The following is a 15,660-nucleotide window of genomic DNA, read 5'->3' as shown; positions in this document are numbered from 1 at the left end:
AGTTCACTGTTGGCAGAAGAGTCTGAAGTATCTGAATGGGCCACGTTCTCATCCCTGTGACCCAAAATACCTGACAGAAATAACAAAAAGGAGGAAAGGTATATTTTGGCTCCTGAAGGTTTCCATCCATCTTGACAGGGAAGACACGTGACAGGAAGGCCCACGTGGAGATGGCTGCTCCTGTCTTAGAGGAGGGCAAAGCTGTAACCAAAGGCCCGACCTTAACCATCAGAAGTCTCCCCTTGGGGACCAACTAGGCCTCACTACCTAAAGGTTCCCTGTGGTGTGAATGCAATGTCCCCTTAGCCTCAGGCATTTACCACTGAGCTCTGCGCTTGGTGGAAGTCTTTGGGGTGGGGAGAGCCCTGATGGAGGAAGTGTGTCACCCGAAGTGGACCGTGGGGCCCAGTCCAGCTCCACTGTGTGCTCAGAGCTGGCTTGAGCTCTGGCTGTTCTACCTCTGTGATGGATGTATGATGAAGTGAGCCATCTTCTCCCACCCCGATGAGAGCTTCCCCTTGAAACCATAAGCCTGAAATGAACCCCTTTTCTCCCATCCAATGTTTCGGGTTCAGTGTTCGTCCCAGCGACAAGACAATAACTCTAGCATTCCCCAAATGGTGCTGCCAGCCCAGGAATAAGTGTTCAAGCACATAAGCCTTGGTGGAACATTTCAGATTCAAACCGCAACAGTATCAGCTAAGCCTGGACTTGGAAACCGGCTTCCAGTGGAAATCCCTTAGAAAAGGATCGGGGCGCGGGAGACGGCTGGCGCAAGACCCCCGAGCAAAGAGGCCGAGCTTTGCAGCCATGTTACTGTAGACACCAGGATGTGCTTGGGTTGGCTGGGGATTCAACATCGAATTTATTCCTATGTACAAAATGAAACACAGCTCGTGATTATTGTATACTGCAGTATCGATTTTATAACATTATCACCACACGTCCAGTCAGATCAAAGTTCTGGCATTACGAGATGGTGAGACCAGCTGTCTTACCCCTGAATCCCACCTAATTCATTGAGTAATACCTAATGCCTTCGATGTGCAAGGCCGATGATTCAGATCTGTTGAATCTGGACAGTTTCCATCTATTCAACTATATGAGTCAGAAACTAGTCCAAATGCATCTCAAATGTAATAGGAGTCTTTTCTCCAACATTTAAGCCTTAAATATTTCAGGGAAGAAACACAAGGATACTCCATGTGGAATTCTATAGTAGTCTTTTAATATGATACCTTTCCAAAAAAAAAAAAATAACAAAACTTGTCATTCTTACTAAAAACTCTCCAAGTCTAGCCCACTTTTAAGTATGATTTACTTTTGAAATGTTGGAACAGAGCCCCTCCTGCCATTTGCAAGTGGAAATATTTTCTCTTTCCACCTTTAAAAGCCCTCAGGGATTGCTGTACATATGTGCCTATGTAATCTAGAATGTAGTTACCTTTAAATTTGCTTTGCAGGGAGCGTTATTAATGGCCCGTTTGAGCATGAGTCACATTAGTAAGGAGTGGGCAAGTGTGAGTCGTGTTTACCAGGGGAGATTGTGTGAGCATTGCTGTGCAGGGCTCAGCCATGGACAGCTTCTTTAGCATGGAGATCTGGAAGACGGAGGAACATATGTAAGAGGCTGTGGATGTTTGGTGCTGGTCCTACGACCCCCAAATCGTATACCTATCTGGAAGGTGGGATTGTATGCCAGCTCTTTTAAACAATGGGGCTGTATGAGTTTGGGCTCAAAATGTTTGCTGGAATGCACCATTTTATATTAACCCAAACAAATTGTAAAAATGTCCCTTATTCTAAGAACATAAAATAGTGGGAACTCTTTGCTGTGTAGGGAGTTGTATTGTGGAATACTATCCAGGGCATTTCCAGGGTTATGCTCTCTTGGTCCTCTGTGTGTTAGGAAGGGAACTTCCATAGCTTCGCTGTTGACATGAATGTGTAGCAGACTGGTCAGAAGACCATGTGAGCTTGCCCAAAAACCCGTAATGGGAACAGTGACTCTAGAAATAAATGAATCAATAGTTAGAATTCATTGTTTTGCCCAAATCGGTAATACTAGAGAACTTTCCAAGAAAATAATTGGTATTGAAGGAGTCACTCAAATATTTATTCAATGAATGTTTCTTAGGCCCTTGCTTAAAGCAGTGAAGACAGAAAGGTGGACAGTAGATGGCCCCACAGATAACATACGGCCTAGGAGAGACACTAAGCACATAGCAGACTGCAATTCATTAGAATAAGTTTCTGGTACTGGCAGAAAGCATTCATGACTCCACGCGGTAACCACCACAAGACCTGCCCCATCCTGAGGCCATCATCATTTTGGCATGGAGGATGAAGGACGAAAGGAAGGAGACAGCAAAACAGAGGAAGGACTACCTTGAAAGAGGAGGGTCCTCAGTGGATTGGCGGCGGGGGAAGGGACAATAGAAGACAATGGAACAGGAATATGATCAAATTCAGCATATGCATAGCTAGGGATCCCAATAAAAATAAAGAAAATACATTCACCCTCAACTTTGGGGACTGAGGGCAGATTTTTTTTTTTTTTTTTTTTTTTTTAGGAAACATGGTGCATACAAATGAACTTATAAATGCTTAGAGTCTGAGAAGTTTATTGTATCTGTACTCTATTAAAGCAATTGGCTCTTTATCAGTAATAGTAACAAAAAAGAAGTTAAGGGGGATTGAAGAGATGGCCCAGAGATTAAGTGTGCTTCCTGTACAAGCATGAGGACCTGAGACCCCTGAGTTCGAATCTCAGAAACCCACATGAGACAGCTGGGCATGGCCATGCGTGCCCTCCTACAAGAGAGCAGAGACCTGGGACTTGTAAGAGCTTGTGAAATAAGTGGCAAGCTCCAGGATCAGTAAGAGACTCCAGCTCAAACAAGAATGGATAGAGGAGCAATGGACCAGGACCCCAACTTTCCACTCCAGCCACTGCAGGCACACACAGTACATATAGCACACCACACACACAAGCAAAGAGCAGTTAAAGAAAAAACTAGTCAAAAGAGCTCAGTGGTTGTATTCATCATGCATGAGGCTCTGAGTTAACTCAGAAAGAGAAAGGGAAAGAAGGAGGGAGAAAGAGAAGAAGGGAGGAAGGTCGATAAGCTTAAGAACACACATAACTGGGCTGGAGAGGTGGCTTAGTGGCTGAGGCATTTGCCTGCAAAGCCAAAGGACCCCTGTTCAATTCCCCAGGCCCCATGTAAGCCAGATGCACAAGGTGGCCTATGTGTCTGGAATTCATTTGCAGTAGTTGGATGCCCTAGTGTGCCCATTCTCTTTCTCCCTCCCTCTTTCTGCCTCTTTCTCTCTTACTCTCAAATAAATAAATTAAAAGGATTAAAAAAAGGTTTTTTTTTTGTTTTTTTTTGTTTTTTTTTTGCTTTTCTGAGGTAGGGTCTCACTCTAGCTCAGGCTGACCTGGAATTCACTATGTAGTCTCAGGGTAGCCTCAAACTCACAGCAATCCTCCTACCTCTGCCTCCCGAGTGCTGGGATTAAAGGCATGAACCACCACACCTGGCTTTTTAAAAATTTTTTAAAGAAGAACACACATAACTTAGACCTAAGTGACAAATCAGATTGCACAACAGGACACAAGTAATATACACGAGGAAGAACCAGGAGATCTATGCTAGGGTGAAGGCGTTAGAAATGCACAGCAGATGAGGCAGGGACGTACAGTGAAATATTTGCATACCACACAGTCACGTGAGTACAGTTTACAGACATGTGCATCACTGTGCAGTATCATCCTCACATTTCAACCCAATTCTTATTAGAACAGAATGAGCAAGGCCAAGTTACCAAGCAAATCCCTCAAGGTCAGAAAACTGATGCAGCTCCCATCCCGACGCCCAGTCCTTGAGCTCCATGGTCCAATAGACTCTCCCTGCCCCCCTCTCCCTGCACAGCTGGCTGTAGAGAAAAGATCACTCCCATGTCACTGTGGCCCAAGTACCTAGAATTCCCTAACAAGGAGCTTCAGCTTTCACGAGTTCTGCATCCGAGGCTGGTGCATCGTTGGGAAAAAGCAGACGTGCCCTTACTGCAGAGAGAAGGTGGATTTGAAGAGAATGATCAGCAACCCGTATCCTTCCCGACACGCGCCAAGCGTTAGCTTGGGCCCAGTGTCATTCGTTCACTGCAGTAGACTTTCACCATCATTCATAACCTATTTCAAAATGACTTCTCTTTTATTTTCTATGCTCATATCATCATCTTGGGTTGGAAATTAAATGTCAAAAGCCATCCCACCCATTCTGTCTCATATTTTCCATGTTAAAGAGATCTCATTGAAAATGTGATGGGACGATGCAAAAGATAGGTAAGATTTATGGAAGTGTAATCAAGATGAGGTTTGGATGGGTGGGTAAATCGTTTGATTGTCTGTGAGAGATTCATACGTACATTGGAATTGAAACTTTTAAAGTCCTAAATGTGAGCTAGCATATAGAAAAGCATTTTTAGGGTGTTACAAATTTTATTAGTAGCAGAAATAACTATATTCATCCTCATCCTGGATTTTGGCTCTTAAATTCCTTGCCATGCCTCATCTCTTCTTAGCCTAAATGCCAATGTGATATTGAGAGGAAGCAGACCCACAGATGTGGTCAACTTATAGACACCAGGATGCCCCCATAGAACAAACTGAAAACTCATTAATGTCACAGAATCATAACGTCCCCACCCAGAGCTAACTACAAACTCCTCACATCTCTGTCCCAAGACCACAGCATGTCTTTTCTCAGGGATAAAAGGACTAAAAACCACATGAAGGGTTTTCTTCTTTTTTCAATTTTTCAAGAAGACAACCTTTCACTGTATTGCCCAGGCTAGCCCCAGACTCCCAAGCTCAAGTGATCCTCCTACCTCAGCCTCCCCAATAGTGTATGAAGTTTTCAACCATAGAGAACACAGAGCTTCCGAGAATGGAAACGCTCCTTCATCACATTGCCGAGTCCATTTGTAAGTGCTATTCATGGGTGTTTCTGCCACTTGGCTGTGCATAAAACCACCGCCTTAACTGAGCCCCAGCTGGGAGCGCACGCACGTGCTGTACGCGAAGATCCTCGACTGGCTTCGCTACTTGGTGGCCTGGCAGCCCGTGGTGATAGGAATCGTTCAAGGCATCAACTATTCCCTAGGGCTGGAGTAGATCCACAGGCTCACTCAAGAGCCACGCTCCGCCTGAGGGAAACATTTCCAAGCCTTTGGTCCTATGTTCAGTATTGGTGTGCGTGTGTGTATGTATGTGTATATGTGCGGATTTTATTTTCAATTTTAGACATAACCCCGAGTCCAGAAAACTAAACAAAAACGTGATGTTACGTTTAATTTATGTCTGTGTAAAGAATTAAAGAGAAGCAGAACCACGCAGGTGGCGGTGTCTTTTCTGCCAGGCGCCTAGCACATTTGTAACAGCTCCCTGTAGACATGCCACCCAGTTTGGCTGATTAATGATCCGATCTGGAAATGATCCGTATGTCTCAACACATCGGTCATGATTATGACCATCCGCTCTCTTCAAGGACATTGGTGGCAGTGGTTAAGTCTTCTATGGCTTAAGGATTTCATGTGCTTACTAAGCACTTGTCTCCGTGGGGAGCTCTGACACCACAGACCCCTCTGTGGAGAGGGGACCGCCAGAGCTCAGGTATCCCAGGTCACAGCTGATTCACGCAGCCTACCCAGGAGCTTTGCTGTAGGTGAAGAATCGCTGCGTGGGCTTCTGCGCCACACTGCCCATGTGAGAGCGCAGCTCACTCACCCGGCTAGACAGGCTGGCCAGCTCACCCTGGGACCTGCCTCTCCCCACCCCGGAGTGCTGGGATCATGTGGGCATTTTGCAGGCACCGCCATGCCCAAGCATTTGCATGGATGTTGGGAATCTGAACACGGGTTTGCAAGGCAAGTGCTTTACCAGCTTAACCTGTACACCTGCAGTGTACAGCCTCCAAAACACCTTTCCTGTCTTCCCCTCGCAAAGCGTGTGGGTTTTCTTTTTAATTGTACTATCTCTTTGACAACCCACCGCTACCACCTTCCCCAAAACACTTGCTCCATCCACAGCTTTAAAAAAGCTCACACTCCCTTCCTTGCCAAACTCAAAATTCTCCAAACCTGATGCTTATGCTATTTTTTTTCTACTACCACAGCTAACAACCGCCAAAAATAACCATGCCACAGCCCGGATGTTATGACATCCTGAAATTTCCTCCACCAAATGATCAGTTATTTCTAGATCTAGTCACTCAGAGCTTCAGGACATAGGAAGAACATAGCTATAGTCTTTGCCATAACATGAATGGGCTGTAAACTGCATGTACCCCACATGGGTTCCCATCCAACCAGGCCTGGCACCCTCTCCCCCATGATCCCTCCAGAGGCAGTACTAGCCACTCTGTGTGCTCCATGGTTTGCTTCAGTTGCATTTCAAACGCAATGTGGAGATCACACTACCTATTGTAAGGACAAGAAAATATTTTGGTGACTTGCCCAAGACTACACATCTACTAACCTGGGTCTTTCTGCCCTCAAACCCCAATTAAATCACATAAATCTATATCTGGCTGAGAACAGAATGGGGGGGCAAAGGAGATTCCCTCCTTTCAACATGTGATTCCAAGCATAAGACAAAAGTTTCACACAGTAGCCAGGGGTGGTGATGTACACCTTTAATCCCAGTTCTTGGGAGGCAGAGGTAGGAGGATTACCATGACTTTGAGGCCACTTTAAGACTATATAGGGAATTCCAGGTCATCCTGGGCTTGAGCAAGACCCTACCTCAAAAGAAATTTTTAAGTTTCACAGAATTCAAAAACTTAACTATCTGTATTCAAATTATTATATACAAGTTATTTATGAGTCATAAGGAACCTCTGAGTATATAATTATCTTAAAAACCTTTTTGCTCACATGGTTTTTGTTTGTTTGTTTTGTTTGTTTGTTTGTTTTGCTTTTTTTTGTTTTTCCAGGTAGGATCTCACTCTCACCCAGGCTGACCTAGAATTCACTATGTAGTCTCAGGGTGGCCCCGAACTCATGGAGATCCACCTGCCTCTACTTTCTGAACACATGCATTTTTAGTTTGTTGGTTTGTTTGTTTGTTTCATGAGGAGAGATGAAAGCTTTTTTAGAATTAAAATTAAAAATAATACTTTTCACAGAAGGCAAAAGCAAAAGCATGTAAGTGAGGAAACAAGAGGCTGGAGAAGCCAGACACTAATTCGAAACTAACAGGTAGCTAAAGGCCAAGGAAGATTTGAGATCTGAGAGATTTCCTTTAGATTCTCCTAAATGCAATATTTTCTTTCTCTCCCGTAGCTTTGGTCTCATGGTAAGATATAATCGATCTGTGTCACATGCCCTGTTTTAAGGAATCATGGCTACATAAACCTATCAAACACCCAGGAAGACAGACCCAGTTCACCTGAAAACACACCTTGTAGTATTTTGTATACTGAAGGGTGTGATGGGTGCATGTAACCCCGTATCTAGGAATAGCAACGAATGTGTCTGTATGCCCAAGTGTTTTGCTTGGTTACCCTTGAGATCAGCTACACAGAAAGGTGACCAGCAGGGGACAGGTGACTGGAATGGAGCATGCGCCATGCAGGTAGCCAGCACGCCTCTGGGCAGAAAGCAAGCTGACCGCCCGCAGTCCTTTGAAATCTTCAGTCCCTCTCTGCTGTTTTCAGCACAATTGCTAAATGATTCTCTTACCAGCAATGGAGAGAGATGTTACATAAAGAAAAACAAGAGCCCTTTTCCTAGGGCGGTGTAAAGTATTTATAGCACAGCGTTCAAGATAAAAGCTAGTTGTTCATTAGCATCACTCAACAAGTCCTCAAGAGAACAGCCCAGGGTTTTTATACAATTGTGTCACCGTGAGCTTTTGGACAAGTTCCTTACAGCCCAGGCCTCCGGGCGAGGGACGTCTTGCTTGGATGGAGAAGCTAGGATTTCAACGCTGTCCTTAAATTCTCCCAAAACCCTTCCCGCGGAGCGTCACCCTGGGGCCACTCCAGGTAGGTCTTGGTGTTCATGATCTTGCGCAGCTTGCAGAAGCGCTGCGGGATGGCTCTCCCGTCCAGGGGCTCGAGAAGGACGAGAATGACCGCGTCATTGTGCTCATCGAACAGACGGAAGTGGGAGAAGTCCAGCTCGTACTTGCACCAGTCGCTTTTGACGAAGTTCTCGGACAGAACGAAGAGGGTCTTGCGGCTCTTCTCGATGGAGTCGATGATGTTGTCGACGATCCACTTGCCCGGCACGAAGTCCCGCTTGTGCAGACACAGCCGGAAGGGGGGCTCCGAGTTCTCCAGCTGCTGCACCATGAGCGTCTCCACCCAGTAAGCATCCTGCTCGCTGTAGGACACAAAGGCATCGTAGCAGATGTCCCTGGCAGGAGCTTTCTTGGGCTTTCTCTTGGCCTGGAGCCACGCCCACGTCATCCTCAGGTACCACAGGCCGTGGAAATGGTGGCACAGGCCCACGGTGAGCAGCGCCAACAGGAGGAGGGCACAGCACACGCCGGACACCAGCGCTGCCCGGTGGCACTCGGAGGCCGAGCGCCTGGCATCCTGAACCCGCTGGCCCCACAGGTGGGACGGAGAGTCACACAGGTAGCTGTCTGGCCAGTCCACCAGGATCTGAGCCAGCGCCGGCCTCGCCTGCGTGAAGGCCAGGAGTTCACAGGAGCAGATGTAACTGTTGCCACCAGCTTCCAGGATCTCCAGGTTCTGGAAAGAATCCAGTTGCTCCTTAGAGAAAGTATTTATGGAGTTCCTGCTGATTTTCAGAACCAGCAACCCAGGTAAGGAGGAAGCATCTGGAAGTGTCTTCAACTTATTTCCAGAAATATAAAGCTCTTGGAGCCAAGGCAGATCCAAAGAAAATGAATTGAGGTTGTTACTGCTGACATCTAAAACTCGCAGCGTCCGGGGAATGCAAGGAGTTAATCTGCTTATTCGTGTACCTGACAAGTTTAAAGACCTCATCTTTTCAGGCCACTGACACGTTTCAGGCATGGACTGAAAACTATTTTTACTGATATCAAGGTCTGTCAAGTTCCCCAGGGTCAGCAGACACTCAGCCGTGTTTTCTATTGAGCGCAAATGATTTTGCCTTAAAATTAAGGTTTGTAGAGAGGGCCAGCCATCCTTGCAAGCCGAGTATTTCAAATATTCTTCTACCATCAAATTTTCACTGAGATCCAAGTATTCCAAGGATTTTAAATGTCGTGAAAATGAGCAAGGGACCAAAAAGACCTTACTGTTTTCTACGGTGATTCGTTTAACTTTCTCCATCAATGAATACACAGATTGCAGATCACTAAATAAATAAAAGTTTTGAATATAAATCTTCCGTATTGTTAATGTTTCTACATGATGCCTCACAAGGCCGAGCTCGGCCGGCTTAAAGAAGCCATAGCCTTTCAGCCTGCAGTCACTGAACTCTAACTCTGACAGGTCGGAAATGCGGCTCAGCAGCTGCAGAAGCGGGTTAAAACTTTGGTCGCTGATGCTCGCGTTTCTGAATGTAAGCTTTCTGATACTCAGTGGATGGCTTTCATTGACAGAGAGACCTGAAAAGTGGAAATTGAGCAAATTGGTATCTGTCAGTTCCAGACTGTCCACTGAGTTGAGATCTGCAAAAATCTCCACGAAAAAGACAGGCTGACTCACATGAAGGAAGAGACGCCTGAGGTTCCCAAGTGACCCCAAACTTCCGGGCTCATAACTCTGGAGATTTGACATGACAATTTCAAGTTCCTCAAGAAAAGGGAGTCCAGCAAAATCCCCTCTCTTAAGCTCAGTGAAGTTGTATGAATTTCCCACCCTGAGGATTTGCAAATTTGGGAGGGGAGAAAAAAGTGAGGCTTCCCCAATTGTTCCATAAGGATTTCCCAGTAAGTTTAAGTATGTTAAGGAAGAAAGGTGCCTGAACCAGGTGGACAATAAATTAGATAAATGATTATCAGACAGGTCCAAGTGCTCAAGATTGCCCAGTGGAGCAAAGGCATCGTCCGCTATGGTGTGGATTCTATTCGACGTCAGCAGCAGAACCTTGAGGTTCACGCACCTCTGCAGGTCACCATGGCCAACGTAGGAGATGCTGTTGTTGGACAGGTCGAGGCTCACTGTGGCTGCCGTGAGTCCTGAGGGGACAGAGCGGAACGACCTGGAGCGGCCGTCACACACACCCGCGGTGTCGCAAGACAGAGAAGGCTGGTGGGGAAGCCCTTCACTGGAGAGGCCCATCATGGCCCCCAGGGCCCATAGAGTCTGCAGAGCACGGAGCATCGTTCTGTGATTCCGCCTGCAAGTGAACGAAGGTCCAGTGAGTGACTGCGCTGGACAGCTATGGTCATCACTATAAGTCTATTTAAAAAAAAAAAAAAGCTTATGGGGCTGGAGAGATGGCTTATCAGTTTTGCCTACAGAGCCAAAAGATCAAGGTTTAATTCCTCAGTACTGACATAAATCCAGATGCATCAGAGTATCTGGAGTTCAGTTCCAGTACCTAGAGGCCTTGACAAGCCCATTCTCTCTATCTCTATCTCTATCTCTATCTATCTCTCTCTCTATCTACCTATCTGCCTCTTTCTCTCCTCTCTCTTTTATTTATGTGAGAGAAAGAGAATGGGTGCACCAGAACTTCTGCTATTGCAAGTGAATTCCAGAAACGTGTGCCACTTTGTTCATCTGGCTCGATGTGGGTACTGGGGAATCAAACCCAGAGTCATTAGGCTTGGCAAGCAAGCACCTTTAACCACTGACCCATCTCCTCAACCCTTAATTATGATTTTTGAAAGATGTTCACTCAGGAATCACACACACACACGCACACACACGCATGCATGCACAGAAAGGGGGCAGAGAGAGGAAATAAGATAGACTATATGAGTGAGAGTGAAAATTAATTTCCTGGGCCGTGAAGACGGCCCAGCAATTGCAGTAATGCAGTCATCACCCATGCTCCTGTAAGTAACTCCTCGCCTATGTTCCTATAAGTGTTGTGGGGTTTTTGAGGCGAGCCCGGCAGACTGGCCTTCTTTTTTATTCCAGAGAGCAAGAACGTGCGTGTGCGCATGCGCTTGCCACAGAGAGGGGGGGGGGGAGAATTGACATGGCAGGGCCTCCAGCCACTGTAATTGAACTCAACACCTGCACTAGCTAGTGTGCATTACAATCTTAAGCTCTTGTGTCGCCATGACACCGCGACACCCAGGAAGCAGAGTGAAAGAATGAATGTCCCCTAGGGCACCTGTTGTCCTCCAGTTATTCATTCCACAATCCAGCTGTGGTGGTTTGGTTCAGGAGCCCGTCATAAACTTAGGCGCTCCGAATGCTGGGTTCCCAGCTGATGGAGATTTGGGAATTAACATCTCCTGGAAGCAGATCATTGTTGAGGGTGGGTTTATGGGTACTATAGCAAGTTTCCCCTTGCCAGTGTTTGGCGCACTCTCCTGTTGATGTTGGCCAGGGGGTGATGTCCACCCTCTGCTCATGCCATCATCTTCCCCTGCCATCATGGAGCTTCCCCTCGAGTCTATAAGCCAAAATAAACCTCTTTTTTTTTCCCCCACAGACTGCTCTTGGTTGGGTGATTTCTACCAGCAATGCGAACCTGACTGCAACATCTTCTTGGGTGGGGGCTGGGGGGAAACTGCACAGCTGATAGACTGTTGGGCTCACTGGGCTTCTGTTTTTTATGAGGAATTTCACATCTATGTCCATCTGAAATAGTTTTCTTTCTTTCTTTTTCTTTTCTTCTTTTTTTGATAGTTTTGTTATATCCTCCTCCAATTGTGCTGTCAGGATGATTCTGGCCTTCTAGAATGAGTTCAAAAGAACCCTCTTCAATATTTTGAAATAGTCCAGAAGAGGTGGCAGAATTCAAGAGGAAGAGCTCGTGTCCTGGGCTTTGCTTTGGTAGATCTGTGTGATGGACACACTGTGGTGATTGTGTCTGTGTTTCCTGTTTCTTTATGATGCCGTGTTTATAGGCTGTACATGCCTGGGAATCTTTTCACTTCTTCTAGCTTTTCCAGCTTGACATGTGGTTTATAGTTTCTTTATGCTTACTATTCTTTCTTATCAGTTTGAGAGAAAGATGGTCAAGTTTCATATTGCAATGGGAATTTGTCCATCTCCTTGTAATTCTGTCAATTTGGCTCTATTTTTATATTGTGTGGTTATAAGTTTTGAATTCCTATCTCTTCTTGGTGAAAAATCTATCCAGGTGAATTATTCCTCTTAATCTGTAGTAATTTATTTAGTCTTATCTATTTTGTTTGATAGTAATATTGCTACAGTTTTCTTTTTATAAGTGGCTGCATACTTTCCCTTCAAACGTTTTTGGAGGATCTGGAGAGATGGCTCAGCAGTTAAGGATCTTGCCTGCAAAGCCTAACAACCTAGGTTTGGTTCCTAGTACCCATGTAAAGCCAGATGCACAAAGTGGCACATGTGTCTTCAGATCCTTTGCAGCAGCTGGAGGCCCTGGTGTGTCTGTTCTCTCTCCTCTCTCTCTCTCTCTGTGCTTAGAAATAAATAAATTTAAAAAATAAATTTAAAGCCAGGCGTGGTGGCACACACCTTTAATCCCAGCACTCGGGAGGCAGAGGTAGGAAGATTGCTGTGAGTTCGAGGCCACCCTGAGACGACAGTGAATTCCAGGTCAGCCTGGGCTAGAGTGAGACCCTACCCCGAAAAACCAAACTAAATAAATAAATAAATTTAGAAAAAATTTAATGTTTTAGAATCCTGAAAACATGTGTTACCTCTAAACTGCAGGTGGCAGGACTGGGGAGGGAGCTCTCTTGGTAGAACACTAGCCTCGCTTGCACGAAGTTCGCACAAACCCCACTTGGTGGCCCAGGGCTATAATCTCAGTACTCAAGCGATGAAGAATCAGCAGTTCATGGTGATCCTCAGCTAATGATTATGAGGCCAGTTTTGAACACATGAGGTCCTATCTCAAAACAAAGAAAAATAAAATGGCATGGTGGTTCACACCTATAATTACTTGGGAAGCTGGAGCAGTGGATCACCTGTTCAAGGCTAGTCTAGTCCACATAGTGAGTTCAGGACAGCCTGGGCTACAGAATGAGGCCCTATCTTTTAAAAATAATGATTATTGGGCGGTCATTTTTCAGCCCATTCTGACAATTTTAAATAATTGTAAAATATTGTCCTTTAGTTCAATATAATTACCAGTTGTTGCTTTTTTTTTTAAGTTTTAGAGCACTGCATTATGGATTTTCTGCATTATGTACCTCTTTTATGTTCTCTTGTTTCTCTGTATTCAATTTCTTTAAAATTAGGAATAATTTGTTCACTGGACTTTTCATGTTAGTTATAAATAAAATAGTGCAGAAATTAACTGATAGTTTAGAAACTTCCTAACCATACTGTCATTACCTGACAATTTTTTTAAATTTTTTTGTTTTTATTTATTTATTTCAGAGTGACAGACAGAGAGAGGAAGAGGCAGATAGAGACAGAGAGAATGGGCACGCCATGGCCTCCAGCTACTGCAAATGAACTCCAGATGCGTGTGCCCCCTTGTGCATCTGGCTAACGTAGGTCCTGGGGAATCGAGCCTCAAACCAGGGTCCTTAGGCTTCACAGGCAAGCGCTTAACCGCTAAGCCATCTCTCCAGCCCTATCTGACAATTTTTGTAAAAGAAACACTAGAAAAAGTTTAGGATGCAAAGTATTCTTTGCTTGAAGAAGGAAAGACCTTTGAATATTGATAAGTAAATCAGTCTTCCAATAGTCACAACGTTGGTTATTTTCCTTTTGGGGGAAGAAACGGGTCTCTCTCCTTCCAAGCTAGGCCACCCTCATGAACCAGATAATCTTTAGTAAAGATCTTTTTTAATATTTTATATTTATTTATTTGACAGAGAAAGAGGGGGAGAGAGAGAAAGTGCACAAGGGCCTCCAGCCACTGCAAACGAACTTCAGACGCACACGCCCCCTTGTGCATCTGGCTAACGTGGGTACTGGGGAATCGAACCTGGGTTGTTTGGCTTTGTGGGCAAAAGCCTTAACCCCCAGGCCATCCCTCCAGCCCTTTAGTAAAGGTCTTTACAACAGTCAAGACTTCCTGCAAGACTAAAAGCATTCCAGCACACTGAGCTGTTGATACCAGGAGCAATTTCTCCTTTCTGAGACAAGAAAATCTTTCCCTGCACCTGAGTTCTAAGCCCAAGGACTCATTTGTAGATGTTGAAGGAGTCATAAATGGAAACACAAAGGATTCTTAATGAACTCCACTGCACTGTAAGGCTCTAAGTTGCTTTCTCTCTCTCTTTTTTTTTTTTTTTTAATAACTTTTTGATCCAAGCAGACAGAGAGAAAACAGAACTGCAAGGAGAGAGGGAGAGAGAGAGCGAGCGAGAGAGCACCAGGGCATCCTGCCGCTGCAAATGAACTCCAAACGCATGACCCATTCTATGCATCTGACTTTATGTGGCTATTTGGGAATCGAACGCTGGCCATCAGGCTTTTGCAAGCAAAGCACCTCTAACCTCTGAGCCGTCTCTCCAACCTCCCAAGTTATTTTCTAACCTAACCAGCGATCACCTGAGGATGAAGGGACAGAGAAGGAAGGAGCGCAGAGGCCAGATCCTGGTCAGAAAGAGAATATTGCATCACCCCAGTACTGAACGTTTCCCAGGGGAGACTGCGATCCAGTGTCCACGAGTTCTGTGCACACTCACACACCCCTGCGAGCGAACCCTTCACCCAGCTCCAGCTCCCTATCCCGCGGACGGACGCGGACTGGCCAGGCGCACGGAGCGGAGCTGGGGCAAGACAGCGGCCCTTTCCGGGAACCGGCTTGGCCAAGGGCACCACCCTGTTGGAGGCTCCCTTGGTACCTGGCCCCGCGGAAGCTCCGCGCGGCCATCCGGAGCCCCGCGAGGCTGCAAGGAAGCTCCTCCGCCACGCTCCGCCGCGTCCTCCCCTTCCAGGGGGACCCTGCCTTCCCCGAGGTGTCCCCGTGCCCGCGGGGACCAGCGCTGGACGCCCTGGCATCACGGAAAGCTGCTCTTCGCGGAGCCTGCGGCCAGCCCCGCCCCGCTAGGGGCGCAGGTGCACGGAGTACCCCAGGTGACAGCGCCCCCAGAGGGACCCTCCCCGCGCCGCCCCAGAGGAGGCGCAGCATCCGCAACTTACCCAGGGAGGCCCCCGAGCCTTCTGGCACCTGGGGTCCAGGGAGCGGGGAAATGAGGGGAGGGGAGGTTCCCCGAGCCCAGGGCACCTCCTTCTTGGGAGCTGGGCACAAGGCTGTCTACAAGGCAGCCCTCCCAGCTGGCTCTGTCGGGCGACTGTGACCCAGGATCATGGCCCTGGCTGCTTGGTAGGAGCTGCCTGGCACGGGAACCGAGAACCACGAACCACCCCCGCGGCCCCCGCCCAGATGCGGGATTTCCCCCGGACACCGAGGCAGAAAGAGAAAGCTGGCGCCCAGCTAAAACCGTCCTGGCAAGAAAGACGAGGTCCCAAACGGAAGAGACAGTGGTCACCTCCCTTGGACTATTCGGCTATTGTAAGCAACTGGAATTTCCCTGGAAGTCTCGAGAGACAAGGAAAGGGCCAGAGCCTGGTGCCAACCAGA

At 46.6% G+C, this 15,660-nt stretch overlaps 2 protein-coding genes across 4 annotated transcripts in view; one reads left to right on the top strand and one right to left on the bottom strand.

Annotated features, from left to right (window-relative positions):
* The window catches only part of Rnf175 (ring finger protein 175), a 57,233-nt gene extending 51,832 nt beyond the window's left edge, over window positions 1-5,401 (top strand). For all 3 annotated transcript variants that reach the window (XM_045130512.1, XM_045130513.1, XM_012948194.2), the window contains 2 exons: window positions 4,013-4,114; window positions 5,062-5,401. In XM_045130512.1, the coding sequence (XP_044986447.1) occupies window positions 4,013-4,114; window positions 5,062-5,182 (223 nt within the window). In that variant the 3' untranslated portion in view covers window positions 5,183-5,401. The remainder of the gene's footprint in view (window positions 1-4,012; window positions 4,115-5,061) is intronic.
* A 1,887-nt stretch (window positions 5,402-7,288) lies between these two features.
* Window positions 7,289-15,448, bottom strand: Tlr2 (toll like receptor 2). Its single transcript, XM_004655873.2, has 2 exons — window positions 15,219-15,448; window positions 7,289-10,347 (listed from the first exon to the last, which is right to left on the bottom strand). Exon 2 carries the CDS (start codon window positions 10,329-10,331, stop codon window positions 7,983-7,985), a length of 2,349 nt encoding a protein of 782 aa, XP_004655930.2. The 5' UTR covers window positions 10,332-10,347; window positions 15,219-15,448; the 3' UTR covers window positions 7,289-7,982.
* Between the last annotated feature and the right edge of the window lie 212 nt (window positions 15,449-15,660).

The sequence above is a fragment of the Jaculus jaculus genome, chromosome 12 (assembly GCF_020740685.1).
Source record: "Jaculus jaculus isolate mJacJac1 chromosome 12, mJacJac1.mat.Y.cur, whole genome shotgun sequence".
Taxonomy (NCBI): Eukaryota; Metazoa; Chordata; class Mammalia; order Rodentia; family Dipodidae; genus Jaculus; species Jaculus jaculus.
Note: the sequence above shows the minus strand (reverse complement) of the source record. Positions and strands in the feature narration are given on the sequence as shown.

What these genes read in the sequence shown, in the direction of transcription:
- Tlr2 (XM_004655873.2), bottom strand. Translation starts at nt 10,331, where the DNA reads ATGCTCCGTGCTCTGCAGACTCTATGGGCCCTGGGGGCCATGATGGGC.